This window comes from Heptranchias perlo, chromosome 15 (assembly GCF_035084215.1).
Source record: "Heptranchias perlo isolate sHepPer1 chromosome 15, sHepPer1.hap1, whole genome shotgun sequence".
NCBI lineage: Eukaryota > Metazoa > Chordata > Chondrichthyes > Hexanchiformes > Hexanchidae > Heptranchias > Heptranchias perlo.
In genome coordinates, this window is record NC_090339.1 from 62,582,789 (window position 1) to 62,602,537 (window position 19,749).

At 45.1% G+C, this 19,749-nt stretch overlaps 1 protein-coding gene across 1 annotated transcript in view; it reads left to right on the plus strand.

Annotated features, from left to right (window-relative positions):
• The first annotated feature begins 1,807 nt into the window (after positions 1–1,807).
• Positions 1,808–19,749, plus strand: part of LOC137332824 (uncharacterized) — a 41,470-nt gene continuing 23,528 nt past the window's right edge. Inside the window, exons 1-10 of the mRNA XM_067996755.1 lie at positions 1,808–1,898; positions 4,691–4,756; positions 5,836–5,910; positions 11,401–11,475; positions 12,115–12,186; positions 13,338–13,418; positions 13,840–13,911; positions 15,391–15,471; positions 16,871–16,954; positions 18,165–18,266. Coding sequence (XP_067852856.1) covers positions 1,808–1,898; positions 4,691–4,756; positions 5,836–5,910; positions 11,401–11,475; positions 12,115–12,186; positions 13,338–13,418; positions 13,840–13,911; positions 15,391–15,471; positions 16,871–16,954; positions 18,165–18,266 — 799 coding nt within the window. The remainder of the gene's footprint in view (positions 1,899–4,690; positions 4,757–5,835; positions 5,911–11,400; positions 11,476–12,114; positions 12,187–13,337; positions 13,419–13,839; positions 13,912–15,390; positions 15,472–16,870; positions 16,955–18,164; positions 18,267–19,749) is intronic.

Consider the following 19,749-nt stretch of genomic DNA (forward strand, 5'->3'; position numbering starts at 1 on the left):
CTGCTTCCTGATACTTAGCCAATTTTGTATCCATGCTGCTACTGCTCCCTTTATTCCATGGGCTTCAATCTTGAAGACAAGCCTACTATGCAGCACTTTATCAAACGCCTTTTGAAAGTCCATATACACCACATCAACTGCATTGCCCTCATCGTCCCTTTCTGTTACCTCATCAAAAAACTCTATCAATTGGTTAAATACTATTTGCCTTTAACAAATCCGTGCCGGCTTTCCCTAATCAATCCACACTTGTCCAAGTGACTGATAATATTGTCCCGGATTATTGTTTCCAAAAGTTTCCCCACCACCGAGGTTAAGCTGACTGGCCTGTAGTTGCTGGGTTTATCCTTACACCCTTTTTTGAACAAGCGCATAACATTTGCAGTTCTCCAGTCCAGTACTGTGTCCATTTCTGGTCACTGAGACACAAGCAAGACATTCAAGAATTGGAGGCAGTCCAGAGATGAGCCACAAGGTCCGAGTTATGAGGAAAGGTTGAAGAAACTTGTGCTTTTCAGTCTTGACAGAACACATCTGGGGAGGGATCTTATAGAGGTACATGGCAATTAAAGGAATGCAAAAAGGAAAACGTAAATTCAGAACATTACTACAAAATGAGGCGTCTTTCTCATCCTCAGTGTGCCTCAGAGTGCTTCACTGTCAGTAAATTACTTTCGAAGTGTAGTCATTGTTGTCCAGCTCAGTGGGACTCCCCTCGATTGGTTCCATCTTTGCTTATTCAATCGTAGCCAGAGCATCTCCAGCAATGGCTTCTCTTCCTGCCTCCACACTTATTCTGGACCTTCAAAGATCTATCTTTGGGCCCCCCCACCCTCCTCTTCCTCGTGACCATGCTGCCTCTTGGTGACATCATCCGAAGATATGGGGTTAACTTCCACATGTACGCTGATGACATCCGGCTGTACCTCTCCATCGCCGCTCTTGACCCTTCCACTATCTCTGTGGTGTCAGACTGCTTGTGCAACATTCAGTCCTGGATGAGCCACAGTTTCCTACAGTTAAACACTGGGAAGACCGAAGCCATCGTCTTCAGCCCCGCCACAAACTCCCTACCTTTGCCACCGATTCCAAACCCTCTCCTCGGCCACAGTCTCCGTTTGCATCTGACTGTTCGCAACCTCCGCATCCTATTTGACTTCACATTGACTGTCTGACCCCGTGGCTGTAGTTTTGTCAATTCCTTGACCCTCCACCTCACCTTGCTCAGTGTCCACTCACCATCCACCTCCCGGTTAGGTGCCTCGAGAGGTCTCTCTGTACGTAATGAGGCTTGTAAGAAATAAAAAAGAAAGACTTGCATTTATACAGCGCCTTTCACTACCTCAGGGTGCCCCAAAGCGTTTTGCAACCAATGGAGTATTTTCACCGTTGTAATGTAGGAAACACAGCAGCCAATTTGTGCACAGCAAGATCCCACACACAGCAATGTGATAATGACCGGATAATCTGTTTCGTGGTGTTGATTGAGGGAGGAATGTTGGTCAGAGCACAGGGGAAAACTCACCTGCTCTTCTTCAAGTAGGGCCGTAGGATCCTTTAGGTCCACCCGACAGGTCAGACGGGGCCTTGGTTTAACATGCCTCATCCGAAAGACGGCACCTCCAACAGTGCAGCACTCCCTCAGTACTGGCACTGGGAGTGTCAGCCGAGAGTTTGTGCTCAAATTTCTGGAGTGGGATTTGAACCCACAACCTTCTGACTCAGGAGGCAAGCATGCTTCCCACTGTACCCCCGCTGACACTGATTGTTTGTCTTACAGCAGTAGATGAATGTGTTAACTAAGATAATGCATTTTGCTAATATCCATATAGCAGTCGTAGAGCCGACAGAAGAACTGATTGAGAAACGTATTGATGAGCCAGAATCCCCATTTCAAGGTAAATATCCTACGAATTCTTTATTTGCTAACCTGCTGATGCAAAATTATGATGCAAAATAGTTCTCTTAATCAGTTTTTCCTCATTAAACCTAAGACTATGACTGTAACCTCTGGGACTGTCGCTCATCGTACTGAGCAACACCTCTACAAGAACAACTTGCATTTATTTATCGCCTTTAGCGTAGTAAAACGTCCCAAGGCGCTTCACAGGAGCTTCATCAGACAAAATTTGACCCCGAGCTGCAGAAGGAGATATTAGAACAGGTGGCCAAAAGTTTGGTCAAAGAGGTAGATATTAAGGAATATCTCAAAGGAAGGGAGAAAGAGTTAGCGAGGTTTAGGGAGGGAATTCCAGAGCTTAGGGCCCAGACAGCCGAAGGCACGGCCGCCAATGGTGGGTCAAAGGGAATTAATGACGCACAAGAGGCCAACATTGGAGGAGTGCAGAGATCTCGGAGGGTTGTAGGGCTGGAGAAGGTTACAGAGATAGGGAGGGGCGAGGCCATGGAGGGATTTGAACACAAGGATGAGAATTTTATATTTGATGCGTTGCTGGGCCAGGTGCCAATGTAGGCCACATCCTATATCACACTGAGTTCAGTTGAACATATCACCCCTGTCCCTGCCAACCTTCATTGGCACCCCTCGTCCCAGTGCACTGCCCATGAATTTACAACTAGTGCACAACTGAAATTTCAATACGCACTCCCAGCTGGTGAGGCTCCCCACCGGGAGCACAAAGTGGGAAATTATCCTTTTTCTGTTCCTTGTAGTCAAGGTTTTTTCAGTATTTTTATTATTATTTCATCTATTGTGGAGTTGCACATGGAGAGTTAAGACTGTGCATTATTCAAGTCAAGCAAGGTGAAAAGGCAAAGGACATAATTTGAAGGGGGAGAATGAGGGCAGAGGAGAGAAGTAGAAGGATGAGGGAAGGGAGGAGGGAAGATGGAGAGGGAGAACAGGGAGGGATAATGGAAGGGTGGGAAAGTGGGGGGGGGCGGGTGGAGGCAAAGTGGGAGCCAGGAGGGGATGGGGTGAGCAGAGGAAAGGTGAGGGCAGCAAACTTTCATAAGAAGTTTGTGTTGAACTACTTTCTCCTCCATCAGGCCTGGAATAGCTTTTTGTACTCCCAAGGCCTGACTTTCTGCGTAATGGAGGAAATGTATGCTTGAATGTCTGCTCGGTGGGGCTTGCTGTAGCCCTAGGGGTACAATCCGATTAGTGCAGGGAGGGGCTTCTCCTCAGTCCAGACTTTGTGCTTAGGGTGGAGAATGACAGGAACTCTAATGGGATTATTTTTGGGGGGATGAGATTTACTGTGCTGGAGGGAGAAGGAATTTCTGTCTATGCTGGGAAATACAGCTTTCAGAGTATCAGGAATGGTAATTTTATAAATTGGTGTCCATGGTTCCTGTTTAGGGAAGTGAAAATTACATTTTTCTTTTATTATTATTAGTTACCTTTTTAAAAATTCATTCTGGCGATGTGGGTGTCACTGGCAAGGCCGCCATTTATTGCTCATCCCCTAGTTTCCCTGAGAAGGTGGTGGTGGGCCTTCTTCTTGAGCCACTGGCAGTTTGATACAACTGAGTGGCTTGTTAGGTCACTTCAGAGGGCAGTTAAGGTTCAACCATGTTGATGTGGGGACTGGAGTCACATATGAAGCCATTTGCCTGGATGATCGCAGCTCCAACAACACTCAAGAAGCTCGACACCATCCAGGACAAAGCAGCCCGCTTGATTGGCACCCCATCCACCACCCTAAACATTCACTCCCTTCACCACCAGCGTACAGTGGCTGCAGTGTGTACCATCCACAGGATGCACTGCAGCAACTCGCCAAGGCTTCTTCGACAGCACCTCCTAAACCCGCGACCTCTACCACCTAGAAGGACAAGGGCAGCAGGCGCATGGGAACAACACCACCTGCACTTTCCCCTCCAAGTCACACACCATCCCAACTTGGAAATATATCGCTGTTCCTTCATCGTTGCTGGGTCAAAATCCTGGAACTCCCTACCTAACAGCACTATGGGAGAACCTTTACCACATGGACTGCAACGGTTCAAGAAGGCGGCTCACCACCACCTTCTCAAGGGCAATTAGGGATGGGCAATGAATGCTGGCCTCGCCAGTGACGCCCACATCCCATGAATGATTTTTTTAAAAATAGACCCAGACTGGGTAAGGACAGCAGGTTTCCTTCTCTTAAAGGACATTAGTGAACCAGTTGGGTTTTTACGACATTCTAACAGCTTCAGACCAGCTAAATTGCTATTTACAGATTTTTTTAAAAACCGAATTTAAAATCTAGCCCAGTAACATAACCAATACACGACCGTACCCTGTTTATGTTCTGGAAGAACAGATTGCAAAAGCACATCAATGGCACAACATTATCTAAATTCATTGAAGATTGGCTGCACTGTCGGAGGCGCTGCCTTTTGGATGATACGTTAAACCCTGGCCCCGTCTTGTCGCTGGAGCTTAATGCCAAGTCTCACTGCCGCAAAACCGTACCATTGACGGGCTTTGCCCTAACGTTATGTTACAGGCATTTAACACTATAATGGCCAAGCACAGTGAGATCTGCAGGTACAACGGGTACTGCAGGTCAATGTTGACACTTTTAAAATGAGTTTTCCCATTGACAGAGACTGACTTCGGGAGTTTCATTGCAATTTGAGATGGAAAGTTGCAACCCAGACAACATCTGTAATTTATAATGGATTATCACAACAGCAGATGATTTTGTTAACCGAGATATTTTTTGTAATGTCCACGCAGAAATATACTTTGCAAGGCCTGAAACTGAAATGATTGAGGAGAAGTCAACACATGCACCAATACCAGGTAAACATCTCGCTCAACATCGTTGGGTTTGCTAATTAAACGTACATTGCAGATCTGCTGTGACTGAGTACTATTCAGGTGAAGCAGGGTGAGAAGGCAAAGGGGATAATTGGGCACAGGTGAGGAAGGGGAGCGTAAGGGGGCAGGAGGGAGCAAATGGGAGGGGGACAGGGGAGAAGAGGGGGGAAGGGGGGAGGGATAGTGAAAATGGCTTGGAGAAGGGGGGGGGTGGATGGTTTGAATGGGAGCAGGGTACGTGGCGGGTAGGTGGATAAGGGGGAATGGAGAGGGCATGGGGTGGGTAGAGGGAAGCGGGCAGCAAACTCTCCTCAGGGGGTTGTGTTGACTGACCTTTCCCTCCATCGAGCCTGGATTTCCTTCTCAGTGAGGAATAGTCTCTCCTACTCCCGACTTCCTACTTAATGGGGACGGATGGTGACGGGGAAAACGTGCCTTAATCCGTGGCCTTGAGTTTCTGCTCGATGGGGAGGGCGGGGATTACTGCACTCGTAGAGGTCAATGATCTGATTTGTGGGGGAAATGGGAGGGGCTTCTCAGTCCAGACTTTGTGCTTAGGGTGGAGAGTGGTGAGAACTCAGCTGTGATTTTTTTTTAGGGATGAGATTTACTGGGCTGGAGGGAGATGGAATTTCTGTCTCTGGCAGGAAATACAGCTTTCAGAGTATCGGGAATGGTAATTTGCAAGTTAATGTCCATGATTCTTGTTTAGGGAAGTTAAAATTACATTTTTCTTCTGCTGTTATTGGAGTCACCTGAAATAAACTGAAAAAGTACTTCAACGGCACAACATTATCTAAAATTCAGTGTCTTTTCACTGGAGTTTAATGCCAAGTCTCACTGCTACAAAACTGTACCATTGATGAACTTTTCACTTCACGTTATGTAACAGACTTTTAACACTGTAATGGGCAAACACAGTGCCGCCTACAGGTACAACTTAGGGAGTTTCATTGCAATTTGAGATGGAAAGTTGCAACCCACGCATTTTAAATTTATAATGGATTATTACGACAGCAGATGATTTTGTTAACTGAGATATTTTTGTCATGTCTGTGTAGATATAGGCTTTGTGAGCCCTGAAATGGAAATGAGTGAGTTGAAGACAGTAGGATCAACGATTGCACCAATACCAGGTAGATTTTCAGCTCATCGTCATTGGGTTTGCTAACCCTCTGATGAAAAACCAGGAAACAAAATGGCTTGTTTTGCTTCATTCTCTTTCATTTTTAACACTAAACGGAACCAAAGCCATTGTCTTTGGTCGCCGCTGCAAACTCTGTTCCCTAGCCACCGACTCCATCCCTCTCCCTGGTCACTGCCTGAGGCTGAACCAGACCGTTCCCAACCTTGGCGTCCTATTTGACCCTGAGATGAGCTTCCGACCGCATATCCGCTCCATTATCAAGACCGCCTACTTCCACCTCCGCAACATCCCCCGTCTCCGCCCCCACCTTAGCTCATCGGCTGCTGGAACCCTCATCCATGCCTTTGTTACTTCCAGACTAGATTATTCCAATGGTCACCTGGCTGGCCTTCCATTATCCACCCTCAATAAACTTGAGCTCATCCAAAACTCTGCTGCCGTATCCTAACTCGCACCAAGTCCCGTTCACCCATCACCCCCTGTGCTCGCTGACCTACATTGGCTCCCAGTCCGGAAACGCCTCGATTTTAAAATTCTCATCCTCGTTTTCAAATCCCTCCATGGCCTCACCCCTCCCTATCTCTGTAACCTCCTCCAGCCCTACAACCCTCTGAGATCTCTGCGCTCCTCCAATTCTTGCCTCTTGCGCATCCCCGATTTTAATCGCTCCACCATTGGCGGCCGTGCCTTCAGCTGCCTGGGCCCTAAGCTCTGGAATTCCCTCCCTAAACCTCTCCGCCTCTCTACCTTGCTTTCCTCTTTTAAGGCACTCTTTAAAACCTACCTTTTTGACCAAGCTTTTGGTCACCTGTACTAATACCTCCTTATGTGGCTCGGTGTCAAATTGTGTTTGATAATCGCTCCTGTGAAGCACGTTGGGACGTTTTACTACGTTAGAGGTGCTGTACAAATGCAAGTTGTTGTTGTTGTTGCGCTAATAGAAAATTAGCAGTATTCAGCTGAAGCAGGGTGAGAAGGCAAATGATTGAAGCCAGGTGAGGAGGGGGAGGGAATGGAAGGAGGGCAGGAGAGAAGAGGGGGAGGGGAAGAGGAGGAGCAGAATAGGCAAGAGGGGTAGGGAAGATGGACAGGGAAAGGGAGCTTGGGGAAGAGGTGACTAGGAGCAGGGAACGGGAGGGTAGGTGGAGAAGGAAGAGTGGGAAGAGGATGGGGTGGTTGTAGAGGAAAGGGAGCAGCAAACTCTCAAGGGTTTGTGTTCAGCTATCTTTACCTCCAACAAACCTGGATTTTCTTTCCAGTAAAGATGGAACAGTTGTCCTTAATCCCAGGGCCCAACTTCCTGCGTAATGGGGGAGGAGGTGACGAGGAAAATGAGCGTTAGACTCCACATTTCGCGGCCTCGTATTTCGTCAGGGTGGGGAGGGCAGGGATTGCTGTACACCTTGGGGTCAATTACTTGATTAGTGGATTAGTCTCAGCCAAGACTTTGTGCTTAGGGTGGAGAGTGGTGGGAACATTGCTAGGATTTTTTTTAGGGATGAGATTTACTGAGCTGGAAGGAGATGGAATATCTGTCTATGCCGGGAAATACAGCTTTCAGAGTATCGGGAATGGTAACTTGCAAGTTAATGTCCATGAGTTCTTGTTTAAGGAAGTTAAAATTACCTTTTTCTTCTGCTGTTATTGGAGTTACCTGAAATAACATTGGAAAACTACATCAATGGCACAACATTATCTAAAATTCCAATGTCTTTACACTGGTGGGGAGGGCAGTGATGCTGTAATTAATGAGGCTGTGAATGCCGCAGAGTGATGATGAGCAAGTGTTTTAGCAGTCTTCATACCTTATCAACTCTGGTTAGATCATTGATTTTTTTCCCTCCTGCATTACAGCCATGTTCTAGGGGCAATGCTCCTGACATTGACATACTGAGCGAAGTCCCCCCCACCAACCCCGACATTGCCTCCTCATCAGTTGCCTGGAGGGCTTCCTGCCCCATGGGGGAAAAGGATGTCCTTCCTCCTGTCCACTGCCTGCACCAAGGCATCCAGCAGAGCATCAGAGAACATTTAATCTTTAACCCACGACACAGGTTAAAAAGTCCATTAAAAAAGGCAAATCAAGCACGAGGGATCATTTCTAGAGGGAGAGAATTGAACAGCAAGGAAGTTATGTTAAACTTGTATAGAACTTTGGTTAGACCACACTTGGAGATTTGTACACAGTTCTGGTCTCCATATTATAGAAAGGATGTACAGGTATTGGAGAGAGTGCAAAAAAGATGCACAAGGATAATACCAGAACTGAGAGGATATCCTTATCAAGAAAGCCTGAACAGGCTGAACATAAGAAATAGGAGCAGGAGTAGGCCATACGGCCCCTCGAGTCTGCTGCGCCATTCAATAAGATCATGGCTGATTGTCGACCGCAACTCCACTCTCCTGCCCAATCCCCATATCTCGTAATTCTCTTAGAGCCCAAAATTCTATCGATCTCAGCCTTGAATATACTCAACGACTGAGCATCCACAACCGTCTGGAGTAGAGAATTCCAAGGTTTCACAAACCTCTGAGTGAAGTCCTAAATGGCCGACCCCTAATCCTGCGAATATGCCCCCTAGTTCTAGACTCTCCAGACAGGGGAAACAGCCTCTCAGCATCTACCCTGTCAAGCCCTCTCAGAATCTTATTTGTTTCAATGAGGTCACTTCTCATTCTTCCAAACTCCAGAGAGTATAGGCCCATTCTACTCAATCTCTCCTCATAGGACAACCCTCTCATCCCAGGAATCAATCTAGTGAACCTTTGTTGCACCGCCTCTAAGGCAAGTATATCCTTCCTTCGGTAAGGAGACCAAAACTGTGCACAGTACTCCAGGCGTGGTCTCACCAAAGCCCTGTCCAATTGTAGTAAGACTTCCTTACTCTTATACTCCAACCCCCTTGCAATAAGGGCCAACATTCCATTTGTCTTCCTAATTGCTTGCTGTACCTGCACGTTAACTTTGTGTTTCGAGTAGAAGGACACCCAAATCCCTCTGAACACCAACATTTAATAGTTTTTCACCATTTAAAAAATATTCTGTTTTTCTATTCTGCCTTCCAAAGCGAATAACCTCACATTTCCCCACATTATACTTCTTGCCCACTCCATTAATCTGTCTATATCCCTTTGCAGACTCTTTGTGACCTCCTCACTGCTTACTTTCCCACCTAGCTTTGTATCGTCAGCAAACTTGGATACATTACACTTGGTTCCTTCATCTAAGTCATTAATATAGATTGTAAATAGCTGAGGCCCAAGCACTGATCCTTGTGGCACCCCACTAGTTACAGCCTGCCAATCTGAAAATGACCCATTTATTCCTACTTTCTGTTTTCTGTCCATTAACCAATCCTCAATCCATGCTAATATATTAGCCCCAACCCCATGAGCCATTATGTTATGTAACAACCTTTCGTGTGGCGCCTTATCGAATGCCTTTTGAAAATCTAAATATACTACATCCACTGATTCCCCTTTATCCACCCTGCTAGTTACATCCTCAAAAAACTCTAATAAATTTGTCAAACACGATTTCCCTTTCATAAAACCAATGTTGACTCTGCCTAATCATATTATGATTTTCTAAGTGCCCTGTTACCACTTTCTTAATAATGGATACTAGCATTTTCCCAACGATTGATGTCAGGCAAACCTGCCTGTAGTTTCCTGTTTTCTCTCTTCCCTCCTTTCTTGAATAGCGGTGTTACATTTGCTACCTTCCAACCCGCTGGGACCGTTCTAGAATCTAGGGAATTTTGGAAGGTCTTAACCAATGCATGCACTATCTCTGCAGCTGCTTCTTTTAGAACCTTCGGATGTAGGCCATCAGGTCCAGGGGCTCTTTTCTCTAGAAAAGAGGAGGCTGAGGGTGACCTGGTAGAGGTCTTTAAGATAATGAAAGGGTTTGATAGGGAAGACATAGAAAAAAAATTTCCACTTGTGGGGGTGTCCAAAACTAGAGGTCATAAATCCAGTAGGGAATTCAAGCAAAACTTCTTTACCCAGAGAGTGGTAAGAATGTGGAACTCACTACCACAAGGAGTTGTTGAGGCGAATAGCATAGATGCATTTAAGGGGAAGTTAGATAAACACATGAGGGAGAAAGGAATAGATATAACTGCAGGAGTTCCTCAGGGCAGTGTCCTAGGCCCAACCATCTTCAGCTGCTTCATCAATGACCTTCCCTCCATCATAAGGTCAGAAATGGGGATGTTCGTTGATGATTGCACAGTGTTCAGTTCCATTCGCAACCCCTCAGATAATGAAGCAGTCCGTGTCCGCATGCAGCAAGACCTGGACAACATCCAGGTTTGGGATGATAAGTGGCAAGTAACATTCGCGCCAGACAAGTGCCAGGCAATGACCATCTCCAACAAGAGAGAGTCTGACCACCTCCCCTTGAAATTCAAAGGCGTTACCATCGCCGAATCCCCCACCATCAACATCCTGGGGGTCACCATTGACCAGAAACTAAACTGGACCAGCCAAATAAATATTGTGGCTACAAGAGCAGGTCAGAGGCTGGGTATTCTGCAGCAAATGACCCACCTTCTGATTCCCAAAAGCCTTACCACCATCTACAAGGCATAAGTCAGGAGTGTGATGGAATACTGTCCACTTGCCTGGATGAGTGCAGCTCCAGCTACACTCAAGAAGCTCGACACCATCCAGGACAAAGCACCCCGCTTGATTGGCACCCCATCCACCACCTTAAACATTTACTCCCTCCACCACCCGCGTACTGTGGCTGCAGTGTGTACCATCCACAGGATGCGCTACATCAACTCGCCAAGGCTTCGTTGACAACACCTCCCAAATTCGCGACCTCTACCACCTAGGACAAGGGCAGCAGGATCATGGGAACACCACCACCTGCACGTTCCCCTCCAAGTCACACACCATTCTGATTTGGAAATATATCTCCATTCCTTCATCGTCGCTGGGTCAAAATCCTGGAACTCCCTTCCTAACAGCACTGTGGGAGAACCTTCACCACACGGACTGCAGCGGTTCAAGAAGGCGGCTCACCACCACCTTCTCAAGGGCAATTAGGGATGGGCAATAAATGCCGGCCTCGCCAGCGATGCCCACGTCCCGTGAATGAATTAGAATAAAAGGAAAAGAAGGGTATCCTGATAGGGTTAGATGAAGTAGGGAGGGAGGAGGCTTGCGTGGAGCATAATCACCGGCCAAGTCTCGCTGCCACAGTGTCATACCATTGATTGGCTTTGCATCTAACATTATGCAAAAGACATTTAACACTGTAAAGCCCAAGCATAGTGCCACCTACAGGTACTGCAGGTAAATGTTGACACTTTTAAAATGAGTTTTCCCGTTGACAGAGCCAGCGGAGGAGTTCCATTGCAATTTGAGATGGAAAGCTGCAACGCACACAACATTTGTAATTTCTAATAAATTATTACAACAGCAGATGATTTTGTTAACCAAGATATTTTATGTCATGTCCATGCAGATTTAGGCTTTGTAAGCCCTGAAATGGCAATGATTGAGTTGAAGACAGACGAGCCAATAAAAGCGCCAAAATCAGGTAAACATCGCCGTTGGGTTTGCTAACCTAATGATGCACAACCAGGAAACAAAATGGCTTCTTTTGATTTATTTTCTTTCATTTTCAAAGCTAAATGCAACTGTGCTCAGAAAAAAATTAAAAGTATTCTGCAGATCCGCTGTTACTGCCAGCATCTGTCAGCCGTGGTCCGGTGGTGGCATTCTCTGGCCTCTGAGGCAGAAGGTCGTGGGTTCATCGTCCTACTCCAGGGACTTGAGCACAAAATCGAGGCTGGTGCTCTTAGCGCAGTACTGAAGGAGTACAGCGCTGTCAGAGGGCACTGCCTTTCGGATGAGATGTAAAACTGAGTCCCGTCTTTGCACTGGAGCGTAATACCAAGTCGTGCTGCTACAAAACTGTACCATTGATAAACTTTGCACTTAACATTATGTAACAGGCATTTAACACTGAAATGGCCAAGCACAGGTACAACAGATGCTCTCGGTAGGTGTCGACAATTGGAAATGAGTTTTCCCATTGGACACAGCCTGACCTAAGGAGTTTCATTGCAATTTGAGATGGAAAGTTGCAACCCAGACAACATTTCTTATTTATAGTGGATCTATCACAACAGCAGATGATTTTGTTAACCGAGATATATTTGTAATGTCCATGCAGAATTAACTGTTGCAAGGCCTCAAATGAATACGATTGAGAAGATAAAAAAAGCAACACGTGCATCAAAACCAGGTAAGTATCCAGCTCAATATCATTGGGCTCGCTAATTCTGCTGATTCAGGATGTATAATGGCTTCTTTAGATTGATTTGCTATCATTCTTAATGCTAAATGCAACTGCGCTACAAAAAAAAACAAAAGTAAGTTGCTGATCTGCTGTGACTGAGCAATATTCAGGTGAAGCAGGGTGAGAAGGCAAAGGGGATAATTGGGCCCAGGTGAGGAGGGGGAGGGAGCGAATGGGAGAAGAGGGGGGAAAGGGGGCGAGGGATAGGGTAGGTGGATAAGGAGAAAGGAGGGTGGAAGGTTTGAATGGGAGCGGGGAACATGGCGGGTAGGTGGATAGGGGGGAATGGAGAGGGCATGGGGTGGGTAGAGGGAAGCGGGCAGCAAACTCTCCTCAGGGGTTACGTTGAGTGACCTTTCCCTCCATCGAGCCTGGATTTCCTTTTCACTATTCCCAGGGCCCGACTTCCTACATAATGGGGGCGGGTGGCGACGGGGATCATGTGCCCTACACTGCGGCCTTGAGTTTCTGCTCTTCGGGGAGGGCGGGGATTGCTGTACTCGTGAAGGTCGATAATCTGATTAGTGGATTAGTCTCAGTCAAGGGAAGAGTGGTGTAATATATGATGGGATTTTTTTGGGGGGATGAGATTTACCAGGCTTGAGGGAGATGAATTTCTGTCTCTGGCGGGAAATACAGCTTTCAGAGTATCGGGAATGGTAATTTGGAAGTTAATGTCCAAGAGTGACTGTTTAGGGAAGTTAAAATTACATTTTTCTCCTGCTGTTATTGGAGTTACCTGAAAGACCATTGGAAAAGCACATCAATGGCACAGCATTATCTAAAATGCAATGTCTTTACATTGGAGTCTAATGCCAAGTCTCACTTCCACAAAACCGTACCATTGACGGGCTTTGCCCTAACGTTATGTAACAGGCATTTAACACTGTAATGGCCAAGCACAGTGCTGCCTACAGGTACAACAGGTACGGCAGGTCAATGTTGACACTTTTAAAATGAGTTTTCCCATTGACAGAGACTGACTTAGGGAGTTTCATTGCAATTTGAGATGGAAAGTTGCAACCCAGAAAAAATTTGTAATTTATAATAAAATGTTACAACACCAGAACTGAGATATGTTTGTAATCTACATGCAGAGATACTCATTGTAAGCCCTGAAGAATTAATCATTGACAAAACGACAGAAGAGCCAACACGTCCAGCAGTGCCAATACTAGGTAAACACCCAGCTCATCATCATTGGGTTTGCTAACCGGCTGATGCAAAACCACGATATATAATGGTTTTATTTTGATTCATTCTCTTTCATTCTCAACGCTAAACGCAACTGCTCTAAGAAAAATTAAAAGTAAGTTGCAGATCTGCTGTAACTGTGCAGTGTTCGGGTGAAGCAGGGTGAGAAGGCAAAGGGGATAATTGGGCCCAGGTGAGGGAGAAGTTGGAAGGACGAGGAGAGGAGAAAGAAGGGGGATGTTGACACCTTTAAAATGAGTTTTCCCATCGTTAGAGCCTGACTTAGGGAGTTCCATTGCAATCTGAGATGGAAAGTTCGACGCACGCAACATTTTAAATTTATAATGGATTATTACAACAGCAGATGATTTTATTAACCAAGATATCCTTGCAATGTCCATGCAGAATTACACATTGCAAAGCCTGAAATGAAAATGATTGAGAAGATAAAAAATGCAATACAAGCATCAAAACCAGGTAAATATTCAGCTCAACATCACTGGGTTTGCTAACCTGCTGATTCAGGATGTATAATGGCTTCTTTTGATTCATTTGCTTTAATTTTTAACACTAAATGCAACTGTGCTAAGAAAAACATAAAAGTAGGTTGCAGATCTGCTGTGACTGAGCTCTATTCAGGTGAAGCAGGGTGAGAAGGCAAAGGGGATAACTGGGCCCAGGTGAGGAGGGGGAGGGTAAGGGGGCAGGAGGGAGCGAAGGAGAGAAGAGGGAGGAAGAGGTAGAGGGGTAGGGAAGATGGATAGGCAGAGGGGACTTGGGGAAGGGGAATGGATGGTGTGAATAGGAATGTGGAGGGCATGGGGTGGGTAGAGGGAAGCGGGCAGCAAACTCTCCTCGAGGAGTTGTGTTGAGTGACCTTTCCCTCCATCGAGCCTGGATTTCATCTTCAGTGAGGAATAGTCTCTCCTACTCCCAAGGCCCGACTTCCTGCTTAATGGGGATGGGGAAAATGTGCCCTACTCTGTGGCCTTGAGTTTATGCTCTATGGGGAGGGCGGGGATTGCTGCACTCGTAGAGGTCAATGATCTGGTTAGTGGGGGGAAATGGGAGGGGCTTCTCGGTCCAGACTTTGTGCTTAGGGTGGAGAGTGGTGAGAACTCAGATGAGAATTTTTTTTAGGGATGAGATTTACTGGGCTGGAGGGAGATGGAATTTCTGTCTCTGGCGGGAAATACAGCTTTCAGAGTATCGGGAATGGTAATTTGCAAGTTAATGTCCAAGTGTTCTTGTTTAGGGAAATTAAAATTACATTTTTCTTCTGCTCTCATTGAAGTTACCTGAAGTAACATTGGAAAACTAGATCTATGGCACAACATTATCTAAAATTCAATGTCTTTACACTGGAGCTTAATGCCAAGACTTGCTGTTACAAAACCGGACTATTGACGGGCTTTGCACCGAACATTATATAACAGGCATTTAACACTGTAATGGCCAAGCACAGTGCCACCTACAGGTACATTCTGTGAGACCTGGCAGGTAAAACCTGTCTGTCTGCACACTGATTGCCTTGGCAACGGGCAGTTGAAAAAACTGTCTGTAATCACCAAGCATTGTTCTGTGAATTATAAATGCGATTTCATTTCGAGGTTTTCATTTTCACATCGTTCACCTGACGAAGGAGGAAGCCTCCGAAAGCTTGTGAATTTAAAATAAAATTGCTGGACTATAACTTGGTGTTGTAAAATTGTTTACAATTGTCAACCCCAGTCCATCACCGGCATCTCCACATCATGACCTACAGGTACAACAGGCACTGCAGGTCAATGTTGACGATTGGAAAATGAGTTTTCCCATTGACAGAGACTCACTTAGGGAGTTTCATTGCAATTTGAGATGGAAAGTTGCAACCCAGGCAACATTTGTAATTTATAATGGATTATCACATCAGCAGATGATTTTGTTAACTGAGATATTTTTGTAATCTGCATGCAGAAATACTCGTTATAAACCCGAATGAAGCAATCAGTGAGCAGAAGACAGAAGAGCCAACACTTCCAACAATGTCAATCCTAGGTAAACATCCAGCTCATCTTTGTTGGGTTTGCTAACCTGCTGATGCAAAACCACGATACATAATGGCTTCTTTTGATACATTCTCTTTCATTGTTAATGCTAAACGCAACTGCGCTAAGAAAAATTAAAAGTGAGTTGCAGATCTGCTGTGACTGCTACATTCAAGCGAAGCAGGGTGAGAAGGCAAAGGGGATAATTGGGCCTAGGTGAGAAGTGGGAGGTAAAGGGCAGAGATGGAGGGAAGAGGAGGAGAGGGGGAGAAGTTGCAGCAATGGTGAGAGGAGAGGAGAAAGAAAGTTAGGGAAGATGGACAGGGAGATGGAGATTTGGGAGGATGAATAGGTGCGGAGAACGGGAGTGTGAGAAGAAAAGGCAGAATGGGAAGGGGAAGTGGTGAGTAGAGGAAAGAGGGCAGAAAGCTCCCTTAGGGGGTTGTGTTGAGTTACCTTATAAGGAGGAGGAAAGCCAGGTGAAAGGGGATGTGGTGAAATTCTGTGATTTGGTAGAGGACAGGAGATGATTAAATGACAGGAGTGATAATGGTATGACAAAAAAAGCCAATTATGAGAGGAACTACACAAATAAAAGATATATCTCAGACCGAGAGGATGTGTAAATAAAATATATTTCTGAGACCCAGAGGACATCTAAATGGTTCTAGCAGAAAAGCTTCTAATTGACTGGAACAAAGCACTTGAATTGCACTTTGTGGATTTAAAGGGACATACTAAGTTGCACACAGCTGCATCTTAGTGGTAATGTAGCAGATTGTGTGTCACATATTATAATACTCCCATCCTTATAAAACTGCACATCCTCTGACCTAACACGAGCAATGCCACTGCAGTACTGCTTACCTATTATATATTTTTAAAAGTTTAGAAGTGCACCAGAAGATGGCACTGTGAGAGTAACGTGACGTGACCTGATGTTATGTTACCTGACGATGTGCGACTGGCCTATCATGTTCAGGAGGATTAAATTAACATGGTACGTGATAATTAAGAAACAAAAAAACTGAGCCAGAACTCTTAACGAACAGCTGAAATGTCAATCCAAGTGGCTATTCTGGCAGAGACTTTAAATACCATTTAAAAGGAAATTGGATAGGTACTTAAAAAAATATATAAAAGCAGATGGGGAAAGGACAAGGAGATGGGATTAAATGACTAGTTATCTCTTTCATTGCTGCTGGTCGAGGAAGTAAAGTTGGCCAGGGCACCGGGAGAACTTCAATGCTCATCTACAGATCTTTGATGTCTGTAGATGGGTCATCGGTTTAACATCTGATCTGAAAGACATCATTGAAAGGATTGATATGTAACCAGAGTATTTAGAGGTGTAAATTCTGCTCCTTAGCGTTCTGTAACAAACTCACAAACCTCTTGTTATGGAATAGAATATGAAGAAATATTTTATCAAGACCCCGATGAGAAAAGGATTGAGGAGGTCCTACAAAATTTCCAGCAGGCAACACAACGAGGTTAGGACAGTAATCACCTCTGTTTTCCTTATATTTGGTTGAGAAAGAAGAACATAAGATTGATATCCTGAAAATCTACTGTGCAACAGATTTAATGGCCAGATTTAATCACTCAATAGCCCTTGATTTTCCAGTCCATTTAAAATGTCCATTAAACCACTGGAAAACCACTATCTTTTCTCACTGTTTGAAATTGTTATTCCTTACAACGTTTTTTTGTTTGTTTACTACCTGATCAATTAAATTGGATTAGACCCCTCTTACAAACATACGAAAATGTCGGGCAGGAAAAGACCAGCTGGTCCCGTACTGTTGTGATGCCTTATGGATCACAATGCAGACACTCCACAACAGGTTAAAAACCCAGTCCAATTAGGCAAAAGAATCTGGAAAATTCCTCGCCGACCCCTTTAGATGACCGAAATTAGTGCAGGAGATCACATTGACCCTGACTTGCATTACAGGGTACATACCTGTTGGAAAGAAAATGTTTGCATCATTTCAGTCCAGCAATGTTCAAGTTCAAGATCAGTTTTCTCTTCTTGCTACCTGCAAAACCTTGCTTAGTAGCATCACATGAGGGGACCTTAGGGATGGTTCTGTGATCCAGTACGGCGAGCAGGGAGCTGCATTCTCAGCAAGCTGGGGGAGGGGGCCACCTGAGCTGTTCCGTCCATTTGTTTTATTGGACAGAAAATCACTGGCTGCGTGCCAGCGATTTCCTGAGACACTCTGCCTGAGAGCAACAGATTGCAGAATCACCACTCCTCGTGTTATTATTTGCAAATAGCCATATCAGTAACATGTTGCTGTCAACATTTTCATGCACTGTTCCTCAGAATTGCCATTCCACATTGCTAAAACTACCAGCGGCAGTGTCCGATTCCATGGGACACTAAAATTGCTTCCAATCCATTTCTGCGTTACATTAGCAGGGGTCTGAAACCCATTGAGCAGGTTAACACCATCACTAAAGTAACACAGAGAGAAATTTCAATCAAACACGTTAAGCTTTTATATGTTAGTATCCTGCGTGTAATTTCAGGACCATTCTTAATTCCTGCAAATAAGCAGTTTTTAATTGATGTTTAAAAAAAAGTGATAATATTTAAACGCAGTGTTACTTAGCAACGCTTGGCAATGAAAGACAAAGAAATATTTCTACAACTAGCATTTGTGATGAGGTTACATGTGTTTTGTCATGCTGTAGATCAGATGAAACAAAGTACAAAAAAGCGAAAAATAAGAAGCATGTTGAGGAGGACTGAAACTTCTGATGTGTTTGCAGGAGATGCTTGGCCACAAATAAGAGGTTAGACTGCTAATCAACTCAAATTTTGCTTATACTTTGATTATCAGAGTACAGAATATTGCGGTGGAATTTCTGAAGGGGTCCACGGTAACTTTGGTGGAATAGCTGCGGAAAATTGGCAGGAACGGTGTCTGGGGTTCCCGCGGCTTGTCTGATGACGTCACCTCAGATGATCGGGAGCTGTACTAATGCAGCAATTGTTCTCATTGGTTTGTTATGGGGATGTGGTTGTGCCTCCATTCCTCTGGCGGGAGAGTCCAGAACAAGGGGGCATAACCTTAAAAATTAGAGCTAGGTCGTTCAGGGGTGATGTCAGGAAGCACTTCTTCACACAAAGGGTAATTCTCTCCCCCAAAAAGCTGTTGAGGCTGGGGGTCAATTGAAAATTTCAAAACTGTGAATGATAGATTTTTGTTACACCAGGGTATTAGGGGTTACAGAACCAAGTTGGGTGGATGGAGTTAAGATACAGATCAGCCATGATCTAACTGAATGGCGGAACAGGCTCAAGGGGCTGAATGGCCTCCTCCTGTTCCGGTGTTCCTTGTCTATCTCAAGCAAGGCCTTAATGTTGTTATTACATCAAGACTGTCCCAACTCCTTATGGCCCAGGAACAACTGGCTTAGACTCTTCTGGGCAAGAACGTAACAGTCATCTCTACCTTCTTCCAAAGGACTTCTGAATCAAGCATCTTAGAGACAAGGGTGTCTGCCAACACCAGAACTTCTGACTTCAAATATCTGGACCAAGCTTTTTGGTTTGAATACACCGTGGAACTTGATCTGACACCTTGCATTTGTCAACTCACGTCAGCCAGATAATTGCTCAGAGGTCACCAACATGATCACACAGCACCACCTTTGACAAAGGTGTGCTTTTCATTCTATCATAGAATCATAGGGTGGTCACAACACAGAAGGAGGCCATTCGACCCATCGAACACGTGCCGGCTCTTTGTAACAGCAATCCAGTTAGTCCGGTTCCCCTGCTCTTTCCCCGTAGCCCTGCAAATTTTTTCCCTTCAAGTATTTATTCAATTCCTTTTTGAAAGCCATGATTGAATCTGCTTCCACCACCCTTTCAGGCAGCGCATTCCAGATCCTAACTATTTGCTGCATAAAAAAGTTTTTCCTCATGTTGCCTTTGTTTCTTTTGCCAATCACCTTAAATCTGTGTTGTCTGGTTCTCAACCCTTCCGCCCTTAGGAACAGTTTCTCTTTATTTACTTTATCTAAACCCTTCATGATTTTGAATACTTCTATCAAATCTCCTCTCAACCTTCCCTGCTCTAAGAAGAACAACCCCAGCTTCTCCAGTCTATCGATGTAACTGAAGTCCCTCATCCCTGGAATCATTCTAGCAAATCTTTTCTGCACCCTCTCTGAGGCCTTCACATCTTTCCTAAAGTGCGGGGCCCAGAATTGGACACAATATTCCAGTTGTGGCCGAACCAATGTTTTATAAAGGTTCATCATAACTTCC